The sequence below is a fragment of the Micromys minutus genome (genome assembly GCF_963924665.1).
Source record: "Micromys minutus genome assembly, chromosome: 28".
In the NCBI taxonomy this organism is placed as follows: Eukaryota; Metazoa; Chordata; class Mammalia; order Rodentia; family Muridae; genus Micromys; species Micromys minutus.
Genome location: NC_137963.1, coordinates 33,284,584 through 33,311,693, shown reverse-complemented (window position 1 = coordinate 33,311,693; position 27,110 = coordinate 33,284,584). Strand labels below are relative to the sequence as shown.

General features: G+C 41.8%; 1 protein-coding gene across 2 annotated transcripts in view; it reads right to left on the bottom strand.

The window, feature by feature from the left end:
* Positions 1-22,320, bottom strand: part of GRIN3A (glutamate ionotropic receptor NMDA type subunit 3A) — a gene marked incomplete at both ends in the record, with an annotated part of 188,574 nt that extends 166,254 nt beyond the window's left edge. For both annotated transcript variants that reach the window (XM_080940337.1, XM_080940338.1), the window contains one exon: positions 21,625-22,320. In XM_080940337.1, coding sequence (XP_080796463.1) covers positions 21,625-22,320 — 696 coding nt within the window. The remainder of the gene's footprint in view (positions 1-21,624) is intronic.
* Between the last annotated feature and the right edge of the window lie 4,790 nt (positions 22,321-27,110).

Here is a 27,110-nt window from a genome sequence, read left to right as displayed (position 1 = left end):
CTGTGCTTTTGAAGATAACATCCCTTTCCTTCTTCTAACTGCTGTGAGTTCAAGCGTGATAAGGCCAAGTCATGTCTAAAAGTCAATAGTCTTTTCAACCTTGAAAATGTGTGTGTGTGAATATGATATAAATATACATATGAAAATATCACAATGAAACCTATATCACATGATTAATATATTCAAATAAAATAAAAAATTTAAAATATGAGGGTATTGTCAACATTTAAAGATATATTTTTTTTATTGAAAAATTTCAGTCTGATTTGCCCAAAGTCTGATCTATGCTTTGTTCTTCCACAGAGGTACTTACTCAGCTGTGGTCACTGTTGTTCTACCTAGAATAACCAGAAATTGGGAATAAGTTAGATGTTCCTCATCAAAAAATAAGGATAAAGTAAATGTGGGAAGTCTATACAGTGGAGTATCACTCAGCCATTACCAAAATGAAGCCATGAATTTTCAGGTAAATGAATGGAACTAGGAAACTCATTCTCAGTGTGGTAAGAAAGAGAAATATGGCATATAATTGCTTATCTGTAGCTATAAGCTGTTAGGTCGATGATAACTAAGATACAGCCCCATAGAACTACAGAGGGTAGATAGGTATAGAGTAAGGGACAAGGGTGAATAAATACATTGCCCTAGGAAAGGGAAATAGAATAGATAATTATGATTGTAGGGTGGGAAGAGGGAAACAAAGGAGAGAATATGAGAAGAAACATAAAATTTAGGATTACTTGAGGGGTTGTATGGAAACCCAATAAAGTAGAAGCTTCTTAAAATGTATACACATATGAGGCCATCTAGCTGAAATCACCAAATAATAGGAGAGACAACTCTCCAACTGGCCAGATCTCGTTCACAAGTGAAGCTTCCAGTACTAGGAATGGTTTATATATAATTGAGTTGTTGGCTAACGGGATCCTCGGAGTCTCCCCAAGCAATCCGGGTTATTACCAAGACTATAGTTTGCTTTCCACAAATGGAGGACACAACACCATTACAGAATGTAACAGCTAGAACATGGAGCAGTCAACTAATGCCTACATAGGATCTTCTATGTTCTAGCATCTTTGATCCAGGAAGATACTCTACATGCTACCAAAAGAAACATAAATACCAACCCAGCCTCAAGCCCTTGAATTAACAATGGTGTCCTGCCTGCAATCTACGCTAGTGCAGTGGTGGCAGAAAGCTTTTAGGGAGCAACCAACCCATAATATATTTGACTTAAGACCCATCCATGAGATGGAGCCGACACCTGACTCTGCTTGGGTAACCAAGAATCTGAGACTAGACGGCCCAGGGATCTAGCATAAAACCAAATATTCTTAAAGCTGTAGTGATAAAATGACTCTTAATGGCATTCTTTATATTCATAGATCAGTGCCTGCTCAGCCATCATACAAGAAGATTCTTCCTGTAGCAGATAGAGACAAATATGGCGGTACAGAGGCAGACATTGTCTAGGCCTTGTAACACCCATCCCCCATCTGATGTCTCCGTCAAATCCCTCCCCTCCACGCATGAAACCCTGTGGAAGAGAAGGAGGAAAGAGTGCAGGAACCAGACAGGATGGAAGGCACCAAGTAGGCGAGGCCCTCTAAGTCAACATGAACAAAGTATATAGGAACTCGCAGAGACTGAAGGCCCTCTGCATATAAACTATGGCTTCCAGTTTAGTGATTTCATGGGATTTCGGAGTGTGCAAACAACTGAGTGTCTGTTCCTTGTACCTGCTACTGAACTCTTTTTGTGTATGTTTTCTCTAATTCCAATGTATTAGCTTTTGTTATATCATATATATAAATATGATACATACCATATCATATTTATCATATCATATCACATATATATCATATCATATCATATTATATCATATCATATCATATATATATCATATCATATGTATCATATCATACCATACCATATCATATATATCATATCATATCACATATATATCATATCATATATATCATATCATACCATACCATATCATATATATCATATCATATCACATATATATCATATCATATATATCATATCATACCATATCATATCATATATATCATATTATATCACATATATATCATATCATATATATATCATATCATATTATACCATATCATATCATATCATATATATCATATCATATCATATATCATATCATATCTTATCATATCATATCATATCGTATCATCCTTTAGAATCCTATTGGTTTTCCAATAGCAGTCAGAAAGGGAGAGGACTTGGATGGGAGGGAAGTGGGGAGGAACTGGGAGAAGTAGAGAGAGGGGAAACTGGATCTATTATGTGAGTAAGGAAATCTTTTCTATAAAAGGGCAGAATAAAGAAAAATTCAGCCTGTCTTCCTCCAGGAAGTCAGAATATCTGGCAGTGGTTCTTACAAACAACAGCTGGTTGGAAGCTGAGTGGTGGATCAGGCTTTCTCCTGGTACTTAAAATTTGGGTTCTCCCGTCATTATGATCTGAGATTATTTTTACATTTCATTTCCTTCTTGGCCTCTAAAAGACATCTGAATGTGAGATCTCTGACCTGGGCCATTAGTTCTCAAACTTTATTGTGCGTATATGAACCGCTTGGGAGAATTTTATTTTAGAAATGCAGGTGTGAGGTCATAGCATATCATTTAATAGAACATATTGAGATAGAGAATTCTATGTGTTAAAAATAACCATATGTGGTTTCATTGCAGATGACTCCCAGACACATACTGTAAATCACTTTAGATGAGACTCTTAGAATAATGTGGACTCAAAGGGTGAAACTCCAAATCCCCTGTGGACCACAATCTTCTGTGAAGATGTTTGTTTTATAGATAGATTTTGAAGGTTCAAGCTCAGGGGTGTGGATGTGCTTAGTATAGTAGACAGGATTTGAAGTTATCTGGATGCTGCTCACGTACAGATTGTCACCTCTCATTGAGGTATCATACATAATGACAGGCAGGCAGCACGCAGGATGGGAAGGTAGGAGCAGAGTTGGCTAATAAACCCCAGATTTGAACTTTTGTCTGATTGGTTTGACAGCAGATGACAGGTGGCAATGGAGTACCCGCCTTTGTCTTTTCCTCTGAGGCTTCCTTCCAGTATCTTCCTTTTTATCCACTTGACTTTATCTAATTTGAAGGTCAGAAATTGTTGGCTACACAAGATGTTGTATTTGCTTTAGGGGAGGAGATGGGGATTCAGGGAAAGAACCGGCTAAAAGATGTGAGAAAACACCACTTCCCTATTACTTGTGATCTATGGGAAGTTTAAAAAACAACTTGGGGGAAAATGAAGGCAGCACAAAAAGCTTCATAGAGTAAGAATAACAGGTTCACTACGTCCTATGATGTCAAGTTTTTCAAGACTTTATTCATTTACTTTTATTCTGACATCTGACCATTGATTTCCAGTGGTCTTGAACTCTGTCCACCATGGTGAGCAAGGACCTCCTTTTGTAATACCATACACTTTCTTAGGTTCGGTCTGGGAGACAACAGTTCTGTGAGTATTGCATAAGGCTGTTGCATTAGAAGAGGGCCAACAATTCAGTTAATAGTCATGAGACATCTATCATGAGCTATACAGTTTGCAAGGAGAGAGGCACAGTACTTACGAAGAACTACCTTAGTATGCAACATAAAGAGTAAACTTTATAAGGTAGAAAAGTCACACAGGAATAAAAGCAATTCATTGCAGTAAGGAGAGAATGAGCTGGGCGCCCTGCACAAAAGCGCAGTGTGAGAAGAAGATGGAAAGCTGTACTAGACTTTCAACAGAAGTAGGGGACAGAATGCCAACAATGGAAGGGCAATGGGTCATGTGGCAACTATAGAAATGGCTGGAAAACAAAGTGAGAGTTCATAGCAAGAGGAAATGAGCAGAGAGTTGAGCAGGAAGGAGGTGCCAAAGGGTCTTCGAGTCTACCTGAGCTGATTAAAATTCTTCCTATAGGTTAGTATTTGGCAGAGTGTAGGCGGCTCATGGGATGATTTCAGGTTGTTCAGGGACTTGACATTAAATAACACTGAATCACAGAGTGAGAAACTTAATCCCTTTTCAATTAGCATTTAACCCAGCTGTTTAGCCAAGGAGAAAACCTCCATTTGGTGTCAACACGTCTTACAGTTCACCAGCAGCTGGGAATTTCCCTGTAAAAGGTAGCTCAGGTCAGACTGGGTACGGATACCTGGCTAGAACTACCTTCTTTGCTTTGTATACCTGATAATGGTTATCGTTCATCATGGCAGGTAGTTCTTCTCTTTCATTAATGTTATGAAACAATTTCATAAAAATAGATGTGTTGAAAACAGTAGGTTGACTAAATATATTTATTAATAATATTAAATATTAAGAATAAATGAAGCAGAGATAAAAAATAAAAAAATGCCTAAAACCTGGAGACATCTGCTGTCAGTTTAGAGGGGTTGGTGAGAATATTGTAAGAATTTTATGGTCTCATTTTATTTCTGTCAGGAACTTGATGGACAGGTAGTAGGGGGACAATGGAGGAGTCAGACTGGCCAGTTGGGAAGTCATTAGACTTCTGTGGGTATCTACCAGACTGGTGACTGGCTCATGATCTCTCGTAGAATTGTAGCTTTCTCTACTTTTTTAAAGGACAGATGAGTGGTTTCCTGGCTTGGTTAAGTTGTAAAGCATTAAGGAATTTTGAAAGTTTGATATGCAAAGGCATTTGTGTACATTTCTGTATTCTGTCCTGCAAGGATTAATGGTGAACTTGGTACAGGGTCTGGTCATTTCCAAATATGGAGTGCTATAAAAAACTAATGCAGCATCAATTGGAAATAATTTCTGTGACAATAAACTAGCCACTTTAACTTCTTATTTGCTTTACCCGGATGTCTGCCATCTGAATCTGTGTCTTGGCAGTGATCTACCTGTCACATCAGCTCCAGGAACTCCATTTTCTCCTCAGCTCTAGAGTAGACAGCTGAGTGTTTTTATTTCTCTTTGCAATGATAGAAACATCTAGCCATGTTTTCAAGATCCCATTAGGAAAGTATAAACTCTCTTTCCTTTCTTCTACTCCCTCTTTTCTCTATTGACAAACATGAGTAACTGCTCTGAGGACTGGGGAGGTGACTGAGTCAGAGTGCTGGCTATGCAGGCATGAGGAATTGATGTTGATTTTCAGCACTTGTGCCCCAAAGCTAAGTGTGGCATCCTGAATTCATGACCCCAGTGCTAGTGGTTAGGAGGGTACAGAGAGAGAAGAATTCCTATGTCTTGGTTGCTAGTTTGTCTAGACAGTCTAGCTAAATGGGTGAGCTCCAGCCAGGTTCAGCCACTGAGTTTGTCCCCAAAAATAAGGTTAAGGAAAGCAACCCAACATAAACTTTGTCATCCATATGCAGTTGAATAAATGTGCATGCAGACTTTTGCAAGTGCATGCATGAACACACACACACACACACACACACACACACTCACACACACACACACACACACACACACACACACACACACACACAGAGAGAGAGAGAGAGAGAGAGAGAGAGAGAGAGAGAGAGAGAGAGAGAGAGAGAGAGAGAGACTTAGAATATAAAGTCAAGTGCCTGGTTTTCCATCTTGCTCCATTATCTTCTGGATAAACGCCCCTGTCTCATGTGATGTTTAACAACTACAGGGTTGTTAACATTATTTCACTGCTTGATGGGTCAGGAAGGCTTTGGGAGCCTTGCCCAAGGTCTTAAAAGCCATGGATGATGTTATTTCAATGGTAAAATCAATCTTGAATTGGGCATAACTCATTGACATGTTATGACAACTTGGGTGTAGCACTGTCTTTCCATGCAGATATATAATAGAGAAGATCCCTTTTAAAAAAGATGGATTGATTAAAATTATATACATGCTATAATTCCTAGAGACCTTGTGTTTTCCGAGTACCTGTTTCTCAACAGAACACCAGAGTGTTCATTGTGAAAGTTGTTGGAAGACCTTGAGGACCAGCTCTGTAAATTTGCTGCTAATTATTGATTTCACATTTCCCTAGCTATAGAGATGTGTCAGAATTTTTGCATGTCAGTGGGTAAAGGAATGCTTCAAACTGTAAGCACTCATAGAACATGAATTCTCTAATACACTATGTTACGGGCTGCGTGACCCTCTCCAACTGTGTGAAACACTTTAGCAGTAACTGATTGTTTTTAAGGTGCATGTTTCATCCAACTGGAGAGTTGGAGCATGCAGTAAAAAGCCCATTGCATAACAAAATGTTTTGTTTTTCTCTAAACACAGAAGTGGCATGAAGCTCACAGCATGGAGCTGCAGAATAAGTAGTGGATGAATGGGTGGATAGACGGATGAACATTCCGTTAGGAAGCTGTATCTAGCAGCAGGTGCAGCGTGCTTATGGGAGGAAACGAGAGGTTTAAAAGCTGTTCGAGAATGTCAGCACGCAGTGCAAATAAGAAAAGAGGGAGATGTAGAAATCGTACAGTGAGGAAGGTAACAGAATTTAGTGTTACCATCAGTAAATTATGAGATATTAAAACCCACACGGGCGAAGGCCAACATCTTTGGGCACTCTTATGTATTTTGAGCTTCAGGAGAGAACTAGAGTCACATTTGGGGTTCCAGCCAGAGAGAGGTTCCTGGAGTTGCAGCATATGGCACATCAGATGTGGTTATTGTTTCAGTTATGCAGGTCCTTGTTTTGACCGTACCCATGGACAGACTGTGTTGCGAGTGGGTGGCTCAAAGGACAGTCCATCTATTCTCTCATTTAACACCGCTGTGCCCACATCTGCCTTGGGATCTTGGTACATTTTGCTTTGCTGATGTAGTGCCTTTTCATCATTGGCTGTGTGGTTTGCTCCCCACTTCAATCTCTGCTCTGGAATCACTTCTCAGGCAGGTCTTGTTTGACCAACTAACCAACTCTCAATCCCTCACACAACTTAGTTTTTCTCCGTTGGACTTGTCTTCACCTCTTAGCAGCACATCCCAGGATTATCTGTTTACAACACTTCATTTACACTTACTAAAAAGTTACCAGGATACGTTTTCAAAATTAGCCACAGTCATCCTATTTTTGTCCCAAGCCTTGTGAACATACCCTGGAGATAACTTCATGCTGTCTAGCTGCAATGTTAAGACATTAGCTGATCAGTCGAGGTCTTTGCATCTTCCTAGATAAAGTGGAAGAAGGCTTCCCTCTGATGGATTAACCTGCACTCTTCACAGTCAGAAGACCAGGAAAGAAACTAGATAGCAGCTTGGCATCTTTTGAGTCTCAGGACTTTTGTATTTACAGCCGTATCTTACAGAACACTAGATGGCGCTGCATAGCTGTCATGAGCTGAAGGCACACACGTGTCATTGAGGATGTGGAGTTATCATTTCTCTTTGTGCACATTAAACATTTCTTATATCTTTGGTTGTAAGCCTACCCTTTACTGGTGGAGCCATCTATCCAGCCTTAAATCTAGTTCGTATATATGGAACCCAGTGTGTGGTAAGACCTAACCCTTTGTAGGGCAATAGCACCACAGCCTCTGTGTGTCTCTGTGCAGGCTTGCGCCTCAGGCTTGCTCCACGTGCCCAGAATCCAATGCCTTAATGCAATCCCTCTGATTGAAACAGAGCATTCTACAGCTGAACCAGGTCGTGATGCTACTTAATAAAAACATAAACTTGTTCTCCAAGGTCTGAAGAGTTGACTCAGCAGTTAAGAACACATACTGTTCTTGCAGAGATGAGCACAACTTTCTGTAACTCCAATCCTACAGTGTGTAATGCCCCTTTTCCTGACCTCATGAGGTACCAAATATGCACACTGTGCATACATACAACATACAACATACAACATACATGACAGTAATACAAATAAAATAATTTAAAAAATTTGTTCATGGAAACAAATATTATTTTTAATCTTGAGTGTATTGATCTAGCTTTAGTTTGACTTCCAGTTTGGACCTTCAATACAAAACAACAAAGAAACAAAACCCAAAATCACAAAACCCCAGTGGGTTGCATACAGTCTGTATTTTCATCGCGTGCTTGATACTGCAACAGAAAGTTTGGTGAATATCCACCCCTTGCTGAGTACTGACAGCCCACTTCTAAGAGCAGATAGTCCATCTCTAAGTTGTTCCTAGGGAGATCACAGGATTAGACAGATAGAGATCTGGAAATACACGGGTTGAGGCATTGATTATAATGGTGCAGATTCAGCCACTTACACAGTCCCGAGACACACAAAAATGAATTCCAAATACACAGGAAAATCTCACCATTCTAATATAGAAAATTCATTGACTCAGAATGATGAAGCCCCAGCAAACATAAAGTCTGAAATAAAAACAAAACCAACAAAACAAAACAAAACTACCAAGCATTCCTTTATTTCTTTATCTCCTTGGGTACCATTCTCAATTTCAGTAATCATATGAGAATGTAGGACTCGAGAAAACACCCTGTAGTGAGCCCCCAAGTAGCAGCAAAGCCTTCCTCTGACCTGGGTGCCAACATTGACAGTGTGTGCACGGATGAGGGTTTTACTACTAATGACTAGCAAGGCAGAAGCTGGGGACTGCAGCTTTCTCCTCTGGGATATTATAGTCTGACCATGTAGCCTACAGAGACTTCACATCAAGAAGAGCTAACTGTTCCCCTTCTGCTGTCCATCCTAAACAAGCTGGGTTCTGTGGCTGCTATGGCAGTATTGTGTGCTCCACCAGACTGAATCCTTCCTTTTTAAAAAGATTTATTATATATATATATATATATATATATATATATATATATATATATACATATATATATTAATGAGTATATTGTAGGTGTATTCAGACACATCAGATCCTATCAAAGATGGTTGTGAGCTACCATATGGTTGCTGGGATTTGAACTCAGGACCTCTGGAAGAGCAGTCGGGGCTCTTAGCCACTGAGCCATCTCTGCAGCCCGACAGATTACTTCTGAGTTGATCAAATCTTTTTTTTCGATGTGTGTTTTTCATTTCTTTATTCCCCTGATGCTAACCAAGCCAGGGTTCCCTCGGTAGAGTGGACTTGCATGGAGGGAATGTCCACATACATGCTTTTGTAGTCAGAGAACTTCTTCACCCGTGAGGACCCCCAGAGATTGAACCAGCATACACCGGCTGGATCTAGGCCCTCCATATAAATCTAGCTGATGTGCATGTGGGTCCCTCAACAACCTGAGTGAGGCTGTCTCTGACTCTGTCGCCTGCCCTACTCCCCTTGTCTGGCTTCAGAGGGAGAGGATGTGCCTAATCCTGCAATGACTTGATATGCCAGGGTGGGTTGGTACCCAAGGGGTGCCTCAGAGGAGAAGGGGTGGGGGAAGGCTTGTGTGAGAGGGGACTGGGAAGAGAAGGAGGGCTATAATTGTAAATGTAGATTGAATAAATAAATAAATGGGAAAAAGAGGAAAGTCCCTCAAAGCTGTGTGCATCCAGTGCTGATATTTTCAGCATCCCATAAAACAAAAGGAATTCACTCCATGTGAGGCTGGGGAGATGCTCAGTGGGTGAAATGCTTGACAGAAATCCTGACACCTGAGTTAATGCCCAGAGGTAGTGCACATCTGTGACACTCACTGCTCTTTTGGCAAGACAAAAAGTGGGGCCAGAGCTTTCCAGCCAGCTAGCCCGGCATTCACAGCAGTAAAAATCAAAATACCGTGTTTCACACCACGTGGGAGACAAGGGCTGGTCCAAAGCACAGCAGAACTACGCGCATTAGAAGACAACAACACATTCTTGACCACGCAGCCTTTTTCTTTAGCTCCAAAACGTTGAACCAAATGTTGCTTTTCCAGAGTGAGAGAGGCCAGGTCAAATCTTTCTTGTCCTTGTCTCCTTTTCTTATAAGTCTAAGTGAATAAGCATTTCTTTTATAAAACTGTAGCTGTAACAAAATGCTAGAAGCTTAATGATTTAGAACACCTCCTGCCTTTACTTCCTACACTGAAAGTCTCAATCTGTTTCATAGGCCTGAAGTCAAAGAGGGCTCAGGGTAGCACGCTTTCTGTGTTGTGTGAGGAGGGTTCTGTTCCACCCCCTTTGCGGATTTTAGTGGCTGCTAGTGTTTCCTGGTGTATGACATCTTTCTTCACATCTCTTATTTCCCTCCTAGGAAATCAACTCACTGTTTCTGTCATTGTCTGACCACAATTGGCTTCTTCCTACATCCTTCATACACCAACACTTGTGCTTACACTGAATCCAAATGAATAGAACCTGTCAATCTTATGATACTTAACATAGTCACATCTTCACAGGTTCTGAGCGTTTGGACATGACAGTCTTTGAGGAACCATTACCCATGACAGTTAGTAATAGTAAAATTCTTGCATATAGGTGTGCTTTCTCTCTCTCTCTCTCTCTCTCTCTCTCTCTCTCTCTCTCTCTCTCTCTCTCTCTCTCTCTCCCTCACACACACACACACACATGCAATTTATCCTACATCTATGGAATATCCTTCTTTATTAGTTAAGATGGGATCTGGTAGCTGCTTTTACAAGAACTGTTCAAGCATTGAATGGATTCATGGACAAGGAGGAGGAAGAGGAGGAAGAAGAGGAGGAGGAAAAGGAGAGAGAGCACTAGGGCTATTTGGAGGAAGAAATAAATAGGTGTAGATTTGATCAAAGCATACTCTCTATTCATGTACAAATAGTAAAATTACACTTTAAAAGAGATGTCCCATGAACCCCTAGTCCAAGGCATATGTTCAACTGCATCTTTTTCTGAGCAGTGACGCATTTTTAGCTGATGAGATGAGTATCATTTCCTTTCTGTTGCCCCTGATGCTTTCTTCCTCAGAGTCTCCTGTGAGGTGCCTCGGTAGCAGATGAGGAAGGGCTTGAATATCATCCCAATATGACTCTTAACCACTGTAACTGTTCCAGAAACCCAACAGCCCTGGAGCCATGTCAAGAAGCCACCAGATGCAATTAAACCTCACAGTTCACTTCACCGATGACCAGTTCTATAGTGCATTTTAACTAATGCAGTTTAGGAGACCACAGCTCTTGGTAGGGCTTCAAAACTGCCAGTTTCTTTATTTTTCTCTGTTCACTAACACAAGAAGTCCTAAGCCTAGTCACACAGGTACCGAGTGTGTACAAAGAAGTAGCTTACAATAGAAATAAACCAATAATATCAACAAGAGCAGTTGCCATCATCAACATCATCATCAACAACATCTTCATCATCAACAGGATCATCATCTGCAACTGCATCCTCACCATCATCATCACCCTCACCATCACCATCATCACCACCATCATCACCATCCTCACCATCACCCTCATCATCATCATCATCACCATCACCACCATCATCATCACCATCACCATCATCACCATCATTATCACCATCATCACCATCATCATCACCACCATCACCATCATCATCATCACCATCATCATCATCCTCACCATCACCATCATCACCATCACCATCATCATCATCATCATCATCATCACCACCATCACCATCACCATCATCACCATCATCATCACCGTCATCACCATCACCATCATCATCATCATCATCATCATCATCATCACCACCATCATCATCACCATCATCACCATCACCACCATCATCACCATCATCACCATCACCATCACCACCATCATCATCATCATCACCATCACCATCATCACCATCATCATCACCATCATCACCATCATCATCACCACCATCACCATCATCATCATCACCATCATCATCATCCTCACCATCACCATCATCACCATCACCATCATCATCATCATTACCATCCCCACCATCATCATCACCATCACCATCATCATCACCATCATCATCATCACCATCATCACCATCACCACCATCATCACCATCATCACCATCACCATCACCACCATCATCACCATCATCATCATCAGCAGCAGAACATTCTGTCCTACTTTCTGCATCCAGAGTGTATCACTTAAAATAAACTCACTACATGATCACAATTTACGCTTCAGTAAACTGAAGCATTGGGAGACGATATGGAAAGATATTTCCCAAATGATATGTTCAGGAAGTTGTCAGGCTAAGAGAAAAATGTAGCCATGTGTTCCAGTCTCCTTTTTCTCCCACCACACTCATTACCAACTCTCCTGCCTCAGCTTCCTGCTGCTGAAACTGCTGTTATGAACCATAACGTTCAGTAGGACTCTCTTACTTCCTCCATTATGTTGTCTCTATATGTTATTGTTTTTCTTGTCGCATTATAAAACAGGAATATTTGTGCTATATATGTACTTCATAAAGCAAGTGTGAGGTTAAAGATGTTTGATGAACGTAAACATACTCTGTGATTCATTTTTCCCTTTAGTTTTGCATTTGAAGAATTGAGAAACATGGATGAGGAAATATTTAAAAGAATCTTTTTCTCTTAATTATATAGGGTGTGTGTATGAGAGAGAGAGAGAGAGAGAGAGAGAGAGAGAGAGAGAGAGAAAGAGAGAGAGAGAGAGAGAGAGAGAGAGAGAAAGTGTATGTATGTGTGTGTGAGTGCCTATGTGTGAGTGTGTGAGTATGTGTGTGTGCACTCGCATGTGTGAGTGTACGAGTGTGTGTGTGTGTGTGTGTGTGTGTGTGTGTGTGTGTGAGCATATGTGTGTGTGTGTGTGTGTTGGGAGCAAAAGGTAGACTTTAACTCTTTAGTTACAATTGCTGTTAACACTGTTTATAAATGCTCTTATTTTGAAAATTTTTAAATTTTTAAAAAAATTCTTTCATTTTTTGAGATCATAATGTAATCACCTTGTCTTCCCTTCCCTTCCCCCTCTCCAAACCATCCATAGAACTCTCCTGGCTCTCTGCCAAAATCATGGCAACTTCCTCATTAGTCACTCGTACTTGCACATATACTTCTAATAAGTCAACACAGCCGGCCCAGTCTGTAGGGTGACTTTGTTTCCAGAGATGGTCATTTGGCACTGGAAAGTTAGTCAGTGTGTTCGTCCCTGGGTCAGACTATTTCTCCAGGATATTTTCAGTATTGCTTAGATGTTTGTAGTTCTTTGTGTATGGCTGAGGCCTCTTGGGTTTTCCCCTACGTCAGCTTCTTTACTGGGATTGTCCTTGTTCCGCTCACATTTAGAAAGGGCCTCATGTTGGGGAGACTTCATGCATGTGGCTTTTGACATTTGTAAGAGACAAGATCCCGCAGTAAAGTCCCTACCCTCTGGGTCTCACAGTATTTCCACTGCACCTTCCACAATGATTCTTGGGCCTGTTGTGTGGGAGTTGTTTTGTAGCTGTATCTGGTGACAGCTCCTGAACCCTGTATTTTGATTGGTAAAAAATGTTTTTATTTGAGCATTTCATGTATATGTTCATTATATATACTTCCTTTTCAGCTTCTGCTGTAGGCCCTAATCATCTATGTTTGTATATGTATGTGTTTGTATGTATGTATGTATGTATGTATGTATGTATGTGTTTGTTTGTATGTATGTATGTATGTATGTGTTTGTGTTTGTATGTATGTATGTATGTATGTATGTATGTATGTGTTTGTATATGTATGTATGTATGTATGTATGTATGTGTTTGTGTTTGTATGTATGTATGTATGTATGTGTATGTATGTGTTTGTATGTATGCATGCATGTATGTATGTATGTGTTTGTGTTTGTATGTATGTATGTATGTATGTATGTGTGTTTGTATGTATGTATGTATGTATGTATGTGTTTGTGTTTGTATATGTATGTATGTATGTATGTGTTTGTGTTTGTATGTATGTATGTATGTGTTTGTATGTATGTATGTATGTATGTGTTTGTGTTTGTATGTATGTATGTATGTGTTTGTATGTATATATGTATGTATGTATGTGTTTGTGTTTGTATGTATGTATGTATGTATGTGTTTGTGTTTGTATGTATGTATATATGTATGTGTTTGTGTTTGTGTATGTATGTATGTGTTTGTGTTTGTATGTATGTATGTATGTATGTGTGTTTGTATGTATGTATGTATGTATGTATGTATGTGTTTGTGTTTGTATATGTATGTATGTATGTATGTGTTTGTGTTTGTATGTATGTATGTATGTGTTTGTATGTATGTATGTATGTATGTGTTTGTGTTTGTATGTATGTATGTATGTGTTTGTATGTATATATGTATGTATGTATGTGTTTGTGTTTGTATGTATGTATGTATGTGTTTGTGTTTGTATGTATGTATGTATGTATGTGTTTGTGTTTGTATGTATGTATATATGTATGTGTTTGTGTTTGTGTATGTATGTATGTGTTTGTGTTTGTATGTATGTATGTATGTGTTTGTATGTATGTATGTATGTATGTGTTTGTGTTTGTATGTATGTATGTATGTATGTGTTTGTGTTTGTATGTATGTATGTATGTATGTGTTTGTATGTATGTATGTATGTATGTGTTTGTGTTTGTATGTATGTATGTATGTATGTGTTTGTGTTTGTATGTATGTATGTATGTATGTGTTTGTGTTTGTATGTATGTATGTGTGTGTTTGTATGTATGTATGTATGTATGTATGTATGTATGCATGTATAATATGCTCAGTACAATTAGTGTTGCTCTTCTTTACATGTGACTATGCTCCTAACATTTTTATAACTAAAATTTCAGGCAGGTCACATTTTTTGAAAAATATGTTATAATTTATGTATACTTTTCTAATTTTTCTACTTCTCTATGCCTCTAAGTACAGTCTCACTTTGGATGCGCATTCCAGGTCATTATTTTACTAAATTCCTATAGTTGAAAGTGCAGCATCTAACATGTTTTGAACAACCAAAGCTGGAAGTAGACAAACCTCTCCCGTTCACCCTTGTCCCCCAGATGACACACAGGCTGTGACAGTTTCCACTTTGTTCGTCTGTACTCTGCCAGTCATGCTAACTGCAGAAGGAGTTGCTCGTTTATTCTTCTTGAGGACTTCTCACTTCCTAGAAGGCTGCTTCTCTTCTCTGTATGCTTATATGTTATTCTCTATCTTACAGGACTCCAGGGGATAATATCGTGCAGTCCTGAGGAAGCCTTGAAAGGCACAGACACTATTAAGACCTGTGATGAAACCTCTCCTAGATTAATGTTTCAGTAAGTAACAAGGAGGTGTAATGCAGTCTGACAAGGGAGCCATTGCACATCACTCTAGGCCCTTGAAGACTCATCTGCAGCACTAGCCAACCCTGACCAATCAGAGAAAGAGATTTTTTCCATGCTGTCACACTGACCAAGGTCAGGGACTTCCTAAGTGTAGAAATTCTAACACACCTGCTCCTTGAGTTCCAACACACCTGCTCCCTCAGTGCAGGAGGTCAGCACACCTGCTCTCTCAGTGCAGGAGGTCAGCACACCTGCTCCCTCAGTGCAGGAGGTCAGCACACCTGCTCCCTCAATGCAGGAGGTCAGCACACCTGCTTTCTCAATGCAGGAGGTCAGCACACCTGCTCCCTCAGTGCAGGAGGTCAGCACACCTGCTCCCTCAGTACAGGAGGTCAGCACACCTGCTTTCTCAGTGCAGGAGGTCAGCACACCTGCTCCCTGAGTGCAGGAGGTCAGCACACCTGCTCCCTCAGTACAGGAGGTCAGCACACCTGCTTTCTCAGTGCAGGAGGTCAGCACACCTGCTTTCTCAATGCAGGAGGTCAGCACACCTGTTCCCTCAATGCAGGAGGTCAGCACACCTGTTCCCTCAATGCAGGAAATCTAACACAACCTGACAAGCTCCCTGCAAAGTTTAAGGACCCTACATACAAAGAAAACAACAAACCAAACCAAACCAAACCCAACTCAACCCAAAACAACAACAACAGAAGATTAGAAAAGTTGAGGGCAAGGATGAGAACTGTCTTAGCTGTCCTTGTGTCTTATAAAGGAAGGATCACAAAGGCAATTGAGTGCCTCCCATTGGTTTGTTATTCATGTATCCATTCAAAAAGCAATGTAGTGTATGCTATGAAATACTACTTTCCTTGCTGAGTTTTAGGACCACATTACGGTGCTGTACTTTTTTCTGTGTGTAGCAGTACTTAGAACAGGCAGGAGAGAAGACAAGAGAATTTCTCATCTCTTTATTAAGTGTTGGGAAAATGGCACTCGGTAGTCGGTTTGCAAATTGCTGTGAGCTCATTCAGAAATAAGGTGCCTGTCCTAGTTTGAACCAACACTGTGTTTCTCAGCAAGAAACATTTTCTGTTTAAATCAATGTTGAATAAGCCAAACTGTACACAAATTGAGGTGGGGTACACTCCGTGTTCAGTGACTCCTTAGGGAAAAATTTGTCCAAAGGGAAAAAAAAATTGAAAATATTGAAAGTGAAGGACAAAGGTTTCTTGTTTCTCAAGTCTTGTAATATTGTAATTTCTATGGCTGTGTCTAGAGTTCAAGACATTGTTGGGCGTGGCAGAAACAAAACCTGCCATTGGTATAGAAACAGATCTGTGTGTTCTCGGGCAGATGTGAAGCTAGTTCTTGTAAAATGAAAAAGTAAATAGAGAGAAATGTAGAGCTCTTTTAACTAATAAGCGTTATTAAGACATATATATATATACATTTGATATATATTTTCAAACATATATATATTCAATATATATTAATATACATATAAACCTTTGTCAATTTCTCTCACCATGTAGCGAGGCTGGCCTTCCGCCCACTCTCCTTCCTCACCTTCCAGAGTACCAGAGTCACCTGTGTGGGTCAGCAGAAACTTACTGCTCCAACTTTTTTTCTGGCAGATATTCGGCTAACATGATTTTCCCTGTTACTTTTCATTTCCTCATTTGGTTTATGAAACAAGTCAGGGTGCTAAGAAACAGCCTTTTTATTAACAAGAATAGAAGTTCAGGAATAGTGACTTGCCAAGGATTATGATAGCCAATAGGAGACAGACATGGATTAGGAAGCTTTTGGCGATTTCCCCCCAAAGTGATAGGAATTTGACTGGAGTATTCATGAAACAAACATGTATGATGCGTTCTGCAACATCAGAACATACAAAGCACATAACACTTAGTCATTGAAATTAGTATTTACTTTTATGTTGAATTATAAATTAAGCCCAAATACAATATTTAAGACCAAATATGTTCTTCATAGAATAGCTGATGTTGATGTAAATACAAAGAAAAGTAAGACAGACTAATTCCTCAATGAATGGTGTCTCCGTCTCTCTTCTGCACTAATAATCCAGGGAAAATATCAAATTAAGAAAATAATGTATCAAATTATGAAAAAACTCCCAAATGAATCCCAAGCCTCTGATTTTTGATAAGGAAGCTGAAAAAGGCCACTACTAGGTAAGAAAATTCGTATCACTTTACATTTACTTTGAAATCACTCATCAAGTTGGAAGTAATTAGGTGCTACTAGCAGCCATTTGTCACAAACCACAGAAAAATATCTTCCTAAGGCTGTGGGACAAGCACGTGCTGTGCCTCACACAGAGCAGGCCTCAACCTTCCTAACGCTGTGGCCTTTAATACAGTTCCTCGTGCTGTGGTGACCCTCAACCATAAAATTATTTTTGTTGCTACTTCATGACTGTAATTTTGCTACTGTTATGAGCTATAATGTAAGTAATTTTGGAGGTAGAGGTGTGCCAAAGGGACTGTGAACTACAGGCTGAGAAACACTGGCATAGTGCAAGTCAAAAACAATCAAACAACAACAAAACCCACCACCAACACAACAGCACCAAACGTAGAGCTGGTGTTTAATGATTAACACCCTTCACTGGTCTTCCTGAGGCACCCATTAGGCAGTGTATCATCTGCTCCTGAAAAAATACTGTTGTATAGTCAAATCCCCACAGATAGCTCTAAGTCCTTAGTATTTCTAGAGAAAATGGATCATCTACACTACTAACGGATAGGTGAGTGGAAATAAACGTACTAATGAGCACACATGGCTCATGAGACAAGCCCATGGTTGATCTACTCCAATAGAATCAGAAATATTAGGTGATAGAAAGATCATTTCATTAATAAAGTGTTTGCAAACACGAGGACTTGATCTTGGTTCCCAGAACCACTGTTTTCAAAAGTCAGGCATTGTGGGATGTAGGGAAGGTGAAGACAGACATATGTCTAGGACTTACCAGCTAGTCAGACTAGTGATGTCCAAGCTAGAGAGAACTCTTTGGTCAATCATTATGTAAATAAATAAAAAAATGGTTGGATGAATGAATGAATGAATAAGGTCAGTGGTATCTGAGTAAGACACCTTGGACCTTTGCATACATTTGCACATATATTTCATGTGTGTGTTTAATATGTATGAGTGTACATGTGAACACACACACAGAGTTGAACATATTATTGCAGTCACATTTGGAGAGAGTGATCTTGGATCTAAGCCAATTATATTACTTTATTAGCTCTGGCTAATGTAAGTCAATATGGCATTTTAATATTAGATGTATATTTTAGCAAGGAATATGCATCTGTCGCTATCTGTCAGGTGAATTGCTAGAGGTAGCTTTGAGGAAACTACACAGACTTCCTAGAAAATATAGTACAGTGGGCAAGGAAGAAGAAAAAACTAACTTCCAGAACTCACTGGAACTTCAATGTGAATGGAACTTGATTTCTGGCACCATTATTATTAGAAAACCACAAAGGTTGAATTCAGAATTGATCTAAATCAAACAGGTCGGCTCCAGGTATGAATCTGAGTATGGGGGGAAAGGAGGAATCTTGTGCTCTAAGCCATTCCATGTCCATTAATATTTTATTGTGTGGTAATAATAAGCATGTTTCCCAAAAGCAAATGGTTGACTCGTTTCGGTGGATTCATCCTCGAAGGAAATTGGTCCCTGATGACCTACCTTCTCCACTCATGTTTTAATATTTTTGAAAAGTTTTAAACATTTCATTTTTATGTACTGAATGCATATTTGCATTTTGCCCCCATGCTTGCCTGTGTACCATATGAAAGCTCAGTCCTCACAGAGGCCAGAAGAGGGCATCAGATCTCCTGGGGCTGGAGATAGAGATGGTTTTGAGCCTCATGCAGAGGCTAAAACCTTAGTCCCGAGTCCACTAGGAGAGCAGCCAGCAATCCTAACCACTCTGCATCTTTCCAGCCCCGTGCCTACGTTTTCAATCAATAGAACACTGAACTAAACACAAGGTTTGCCCATCTCATTGGTATCTTTTTCCATTCCGAAGCTCTTGCGTGATATTATATAAACCATCATGTGTCAACTACAACCTTCCTATGGGAAAACGTCAGTAACCTAAGAAGAAGGGAGACGCCAGCTGTTGCTGCTCCTGTTTTGAAAGCAATCTGGAATGTTTTGAATCACACGCACTCTTGTTTTTCTTGGCTGCGTGGATAAGTCTACTTTCTTCTGGAATACTTCACTTAGGCATCATATAATCAACAAATGAGGTCATTGTTCAGTAGGCTCCAAAGACAATGCCTGAATTAAGATGATTTGATTTAATGTGTAAAATGACTTTGACATCCCTTTATATATAGGTCTTTTATAAAACTGCATCAGTATATTAGAGAAAGCTCCACTTTTCAGGAGAAGTCAGAGGAAGAACAGTTATTAATTTTGCTGAAAGCAGAGCTGGGCTTTTATTCTAACACTGCATATTACAGTGACTTGACATTGAACAGGGCATTTTAAATATAGAATATTGCAGGATGACGGTTAACTGATGCACTGAACGAAGGTAAGGCATGTTAGGTATGTCTGAATTTAAAATTCAAGGAGAGTTCGAAGGAAAAGTCCTCAGTGGGACAAGCTGGGTCTGAGTCACACAGTCATCTTCCCTTTCAAGACCTGCATCACTTAAACCCAGCAAGGACAGTGATTTAAAACACAGGTAAATACACTTGGCTGAGTATTCACTTTATAGCCTGTCTGTAGGTTTCTCCCTGGAGGGCTTCATTTTCAGTTGCCCTAAAGCTTGGAAGCTCCCTGGTTTTAGACACTGCTTTGTGTTTTTTCCCCTCGTCTTCTTTTAGTGTGCCGTGTGCTGCACACATCCATCACAGAACACGGTTTCCCTTCCAACCAAGGGACGCTGCTGTGGGGAGATGTTTCTTACTGTTCAAGAGTTCTGCCAAACAAATTTGCAAATGGGAAGGAGTTCGGTGACTGCGACCATTATTGGCAACTTCTGAAGGATTAGGTAATAACGGAGCAGCGACGAGCAGCCACTCCGCTGACTCCTGCATTCCATTAGGTCTGCTTCTGCATATGTATTAACAACGGCGTGGCCTGTGGATACAGCTTCCTGTTTCTAGCACTCTGGCCACAGGCAGTGTTGTCCACCCGTGTTTCCTGAGCCGTCTCATCTGCGGCTTATAGCCACTCAGACTCAGCTAACAGAAATATTTTAGATAAGAGTTAATTAGCCTGCATCCTGCATTTCAAGTGTCTACATATCATCACTAAATAGAAATTGCTGGGGTAACTGTTGAAAGGATTTAGTACTTGTCCTTCCTAAGATTTAAAATGTAAGATTCATTTTCTTTTCTCACAAAGGGAAATGTTAATATTCCTCGAATATTTCAGACAAAGATTTTAATCAAACTTTCCACTTGTATGTTGTGAAATCAGACTATATCTCTGCATATATACCAAAAGTTCAAGAGGGGAGATTAGAAATATCTTGTCAACCAAAGAACAGAATGAAAATGATGCTCAATTACAAATCTGCCAATCTTTGAACTCTTCCTAGCCCAAAGTTCATTGAATCCTGGAACTTTCCTCAGTTTCTCTATCTTTAAAATGGGACCGTTTTCATTCATTGGCTCCATGAATACCATGTACAAGATGACGCGAGTTGGTTTGCTAAAAGCAGTCTAGAGAACACAAAGAATTTGTGCCACTGTGACGGCGCTGTCTCTTTCTGGAGTATTGCTTCACCCCTTTGTTACTTGTCAAGACTTAAGCCCACAAATAGTTTCTTTGATGAAGATATCTCTAGATCTTTTTTCAAACCCTTCAAAAAACCGAAACCATTTTTTGTTTATTCTTAAATAAGGAAAGCGGAAATGGGCTCTGTAGAGCCATCAGATGTCCAGCCTCTGAGCCCACATCATACAGAAGGAAGGTAGGGAAAGAACCTACAGAGGAGTCTCCTCATCTTTGGTGCTCTCGGTAATTCCAGCCAGAGGGACGTGCTTTTCCTTACACCACAGAGCCCTGGCAGACCTCTGGAGGAAGTAGACTAGACCCGCTGCGGCTGTTTCTGTCACAGGGGCCCCACCCCCCACTCCTCACTCCTGTCTTGAACCCTTGATCCCTGTCCACGGTTCTGAACCGTAACTTTCAGGTGTCTGGAGCCCACTAGATTTCTCTTAGCTTTCCAAAACATGACCCTCCCACCCCCACCACATATCTCCACTTTCTGTGACACTCCCCTCCCAACTTCGCATTTTATTTCTGCTTGCCTTTAAAATGTCTTACTCTATTTCACCTGAAGTCCTCCAACCTACCACCTAGGGACATAGTCCAAGCCTCAAACACCAAAGTTCAAACCAAACCAAACCAAACAGGCGTCACCCACACTCTTCCTCCCCATCTCGTCCGACTCCCAGCAGCGCGCATCACTCCACGCGCCAGACTCTTCTCACCTGACTCTCGCGCGGAAACTCGTGGCGCACTATGCTGAGCACGGGGATGTGCAGGACAGAGCTGACCAAGTCCAGCTCCATCATTTCGCCCTGGCTCTGGGGGAAGGCCAGCAGCGCCGACACCCCTTGTACCACTACGGTGTGGCACACGCTCTGCAGAAAGGAGAAAGGGTCACTGCTCCACGAGCTTGGGGAAGAGAAGGGCATAAGCGGCAGATCGCCCAGGCCCGCCTCAATGGCCATCACTACTTCCAAAGACAGGTTGTAGGGTAGGAGTCCTTCCACACGGTTCAGGTTTTCCACAGCGAACAGGAGGGCATCCCGCGGCCACAGGGTCTCGGCCCCCGCGCCCTCCCCGAGCTTTCGGGAGCCGGGCGGACCCCGGCCATGCAGGGCACTCCCCAACCAGCGTGCGCCTTGCGAGGGCGCCGGTGGCCGCCACGTCCCGGACTCTGGCTCATCCCTCTGGACACCCGCCCTGCCGCCGTCCTGAGCGCGACTGGCTGCGCGTGGGGCCGTGGTCCAGGGTTGCAAGTGCACCGCGCCCACCCTCACCGCGTGTCCGATGCGCTTGAGGATCTGGCAGGGTTGCGGGTGCGAGGAGGAGCTGGGCACCCCGGCCAGCACCAGTGCGCAGGGCGGCGGCAGCAGCAGACAGACCCTGCTCAGCAGCCACCACAAACTCAGTCTCCTCATTACTGAGACCCGCTGAGAGAAAGCGCGCCCCCTCCTGCGCCCGGCTCGTCCCACTGGAGCCGCCGCCGGAGGTCTCCGTCGCCTGAGGTCTCCGCCTCCAAACCCGGAGCGCAGCTTCTCTAGACGCGGCGAAGCAGTCGCAGGAGCTCCCTGGGCATTCCAAGTTGCAGCCTAGCGGACGCCGGGCAGAGTCGGATGCGGTTCCAGGACTCCCCTGCCTAGCATCCTCCGCGAGCGCGGCAGGGCCGGTCGGCCAGAGCGAGTCACCCGTGGCTTGAGCTCCGGGTCCCTGTCCACCCCATCTGCAGGGCGCCTGGGGCGCAGCGTCTGGCCCCGCGAGAAGCCGCCAGACTTGCAAGGGGGTGGCAGTGACAGAGGAGCTGTGCTCTCACTTGGCTGGCTTCTTTGCTCTTGCTGTTCAGTTCAGGCGACACCCACTTATTTACTGAGGTGGCAGAGGAGAGGGCGTTCACACTCGGGGTGCGGAAAAGCAGCTGCCGAACCTGCTTCCTTTCCCCGCCGGCCACCCTGTCGCGGGCTCCCCCGGAGCCTGGTTCATTTTCCCTCTTCCCTGTCTACTTCCTCTCTTCCTTTTTCTGCCGGGCTTTTCGCCCAGGCGCCACCTCCGCGGCTTTCTCGGAGGAGCGACACAACTGGCCAGCGAAGGGTGGTTCTGTTCGGAGCGCCAAAGTTCTCCCCGCCTCAGCCGGCGCCTCCCAGTAGCTGAGCCCTGGCGCCAGCCTGTCGCTTGGCTGCGCTAAACGCCCGCTGATGGTGAGATTCTCCTGCGCCCGCAGTCCCGCGCCCCTGCAAAGTCCTCGCCCCTCAAACCGGGCGAGTCGGTAGTTGGCACAATTCTCTGTGGCGGATGTGCGCAGAGACTGAGCCCGGGAGAATCCTGAATTCCGAGTCGCTCCCTAGAGATCTGAAACCCAGTGGGTCACAGGGACCGGTTTAAAGACACTGTGACTTTAAGGAGCATCCCTTGGCGAAAGCGCTCTAAAGGGGTTTTCTAGTTCAGAGTATTGAAGCAAGAATTATTTACACATCTGATTTTCTCTTGCTTTTCTTTGGCAGAGGAACGCATGCGTTTTTTAAAAAAGGATCATTTTGTTTTGTTTTGTTTTATTTTAAGATCCTCGGGATACAAAGTGGATTCAAAGCAATTCAAGAAGTTGAAGCGTTTGCCACCAGGCCTGACAACTGGATTTCTATCCCCATGATGGGAAGAGACAGTTGACTCAAAAAAGTTGTCTTCCAGTGTGAACGCGTGCGCCATGGTATGCTCCACCTGCTCGCATTCTTCCCAGACATGAAATAAATAAAATGTAATAAACGTACTTTCAGAACCTAAAAAAAAAAAAACATTTGTCAGTAGTCTATAGACCAAGAGAATCCAGTTGGAGTTTCTTGTGATTTATTTTTATTTATACAGCAACACAGAGGTCAACGAGCCTATTATCTAAACTTTCTCTTCATTTAATTATAATGTGACATTAGACAAGAATAGAAGGGTTAAGGAAAGCTTACGGATGCCTCACAAAGGGTAAACTGACTTTGTTGTATGTCACAGGAATCATTTACAAGGAGGGTGGGAGAGATGGCTGCATGGCAAACAGAAATACTGAATCCAACGCCACCTCCAGAGACCTGTGACCTCTGAAATTTATTTGACCCGTCCTTGCCCCATCCTCTGAAGCTGCTAAATTATTATGCAAATACATCAAGCCTTTAGCTCTAAATAGTTGTTTTGATTCTTGAGCTTAAGTTCTATCATGTTTTAAATTTTGGGATAATGAAACTATAGGAAAAAAAAAGATAATTCTGGAGAAGTTGGCAAAGCAAAGACTGCTTCCCTCAGCACAAAGTAAGTTTTGCAAGATCAAGATGCTATGGAGGGGGTGGTGGGGAGGATTCCATCACTGGGAGAAAACTCACAATGGGACTAAATTAGAAGAGAAAGCCACTGTTCTCCTTTGAGGCCAGAGAGAGATCAGAGCTCTGCCAGAGGACCACACTGTGTGAGATATAAAGGAAGGTGTGTGATGTGTGGTCCTTCCATGGAGGGCAGATGAGGCTCTCACCTGTGCAGTTAGGAGGTGTCCCCATCTGAGCTGGAGCACGTGTATGGAATACGGAGTATCTAGGACTGTGGCTCAGAATAGCAACCATTAGCACAAGGCTTTGCATGTGTGCTCAGATGGAGTTCCTGAGAGAGGAGATGGTGGTGGAGAGTAGCTTGGTCTGACTGGCAAAGCTAGGTTGGATTCACTACGGGCATCAGGCCACTCATAAGTTCAAGGCCGTGAGAGAATGGCTGACCTGGTTATTCTCAGAAGAGCCGATGACAGCCCAGTTCCGAGCTTGGTACTGAGCCATGGTGGAAGCTCATGGAAGGGAAGAAGAGATCTTCCTTTTGTGTTTTCAAGTCTTTCCAGGTCCTCTCTATTATGACTCATTTTTTTTACGTGTGTGTGTGTGTGTGTGTGTGTGTGTGTGTGTGTGTGTGTGTGTGCACTTCTGTGTTCATTCAGGTGGAGGCTAGAGATCACCATCTGGTTTTGAGCCTCAGAAGCATGCTAGCTTGTCTTGTCCTTTGGGACAAAGTCTCTCAGCGAGAGCTGGAACTTGATGATAAGGCTAGGCTGGTTGGCCATCGAGATTCTTTGATATTCTCCTGTCTCTCTTTCCTGGTTGCTACTAAAGGTGTATGCTGCCATGCCGTGCCTGATTTTTTTAAAGCAGATTCAGAAGATTGAACTCAGGCCCTCGGGCTTGGACTTCAGTGACAAGCATGTTACTGATGAGCTTCTCCGTAGCCCTTCTGCTATTCTTTTTCTCTGTCTTTCTTTTGCCACCCCATTCTCTTCTCACTGCAGAGCATCTCTGGCATTATTCTTATCTCCGTTTCCCATCTCTCCTCTTTCCCTTCCCCTTCCTCTCTTTTTCATGCCTACAAGACCATAACTTTTAAAACACTTTCATTAAGGAATCAGTTACTAAAGCCTACTGTGTGCAGCCATAAGGCTATCCTGGGATTAGACGATCAAATCTCAGTTAGGATAAATGAATTCTCTACCTTTTCAAACTGAGATTGCTAATTTCCCCACAAAGTGCTAAATGTTAGTTTATGAGCTAAAGGGAAAGAAGAACAGCAAAGAACACAATTAAATACACACAGGCCATGCTGCTTACTGCTCAGGACTAAAAAAAAAAAAAAAAAACTAAAAGGGAAATGAGTTGTGATTTTAGATGGCAAATGGCAAAGCCAGGGAATGACTCTCCCCAACATAACTTTTTATTAATTAATTTATTTTATAAAATGTTATTATATCTCAAAAATTTGTTACATGATAATATATGATAAATACACATTTTTTTTTCTTTTTTTCTAAGGAGGACTGAGCTTTTCAGATTTTGACCTTCCTTCTTTTTAAGCTTCATAAAGTCTATGAATTGTTTCTTGGGTATTCAGAGCTTTCTGGGACAAGTATCCAATTATCACTGACTGCATATCATGTGTGTTCTTTTGTGACTGGGTTACTTCACTCAGGATGATATTCTCTAGGACCAGCCATTTGCCTAGGAATTTTGTAAAGTCATTGTTTCTCATAGCTGAGTAGTACTTCATTGTGTACATATACCACACTTTCTGTATCCATTCCTCTGTTGAAGGACATCTGGGTTCTTTCCAGTTTCTAGCTATAATAAATAATGCTGCCATGAACATGGTGGGACATGTGACCTTATTACATGTTGGAGCATCTTTAGGGTATATGGCCAGAAGTAGACTAGCTGGGTCTTCAGGTAGTGCTATGTCTAGTTTTCTGAGGAACCACCAGACTGATTTCCAGAGTGGTCGTACCAGTTTACAACCCCACCAACAGTGGAGAAGTGTTCTTCTTTCTCAGAATCCTTGCCAGCATCTGCTGTCATCTGAATTTTTGATCTTAGCCATTCTGACTGGTGTGAGATGGAATCTCAGGGTTGTTTTAATTTGCATTTCCCTGATGACTAGGAATGTTGAGCATTTCTTTAGGTGCTTTTCAGCTATTCAATATTCCTCAGTTGAGAATTCTTTGTTTAGCTCTGTAACCCATTTTTAAATAGGATTGTTTGATTCTCTGGAGTCTAACTTCTTGAGTTATTTATATATATTGGATATTAGACCTCTATTAGATGTGGGATTGGTAAAGATCCTTTCCTAACCTTTTGGCTGCTGTTTTGCTTTCTTGACAGTGCCCTTAGCCTTACAAAAACTTTGCAATTTTATGAGGTTCCATTTATCAATTCTTGATCTTAGAGAACAGGCAATTGGTGTTATGTTTGGAAAACTTTCCCCTGTGCCTATGTGTTCTAAGCTTTTCCCTATTTTCTCTCCTATCAGTTTCAGTGTACCTGGTTTTATGTGGAGATCTTTGATCTACTTGGACTTGAGCTTTGTACAAGGGGATAAGAAAGGGCCAATTTGCATTCTTCTGAATGCTAACTGCCAGTTGAATCAACACCTTTTGTTAAAGAGGCTGTTCTTTTCCCATTGAATGTTTTTAGCTCCTTTGTCAAAGATCAAGTGACCATATATGTGAGAATTCACTTCTGGCTCTTCAATTATGTTCCATTGATCTATCTGCCTATCTCTGTACCAGTACCCTGCAGTTTTTTAACATAATTGTTTTGTAATATAGCTTGAGGTCAGGGATGATTACCCTAGAAGTTTTCCTGTTCTTGAGAATATTTCACTATCCTAGGTTTTTTGTTATTCCAGATGAATTTGCAAATTCCTCTTTCCA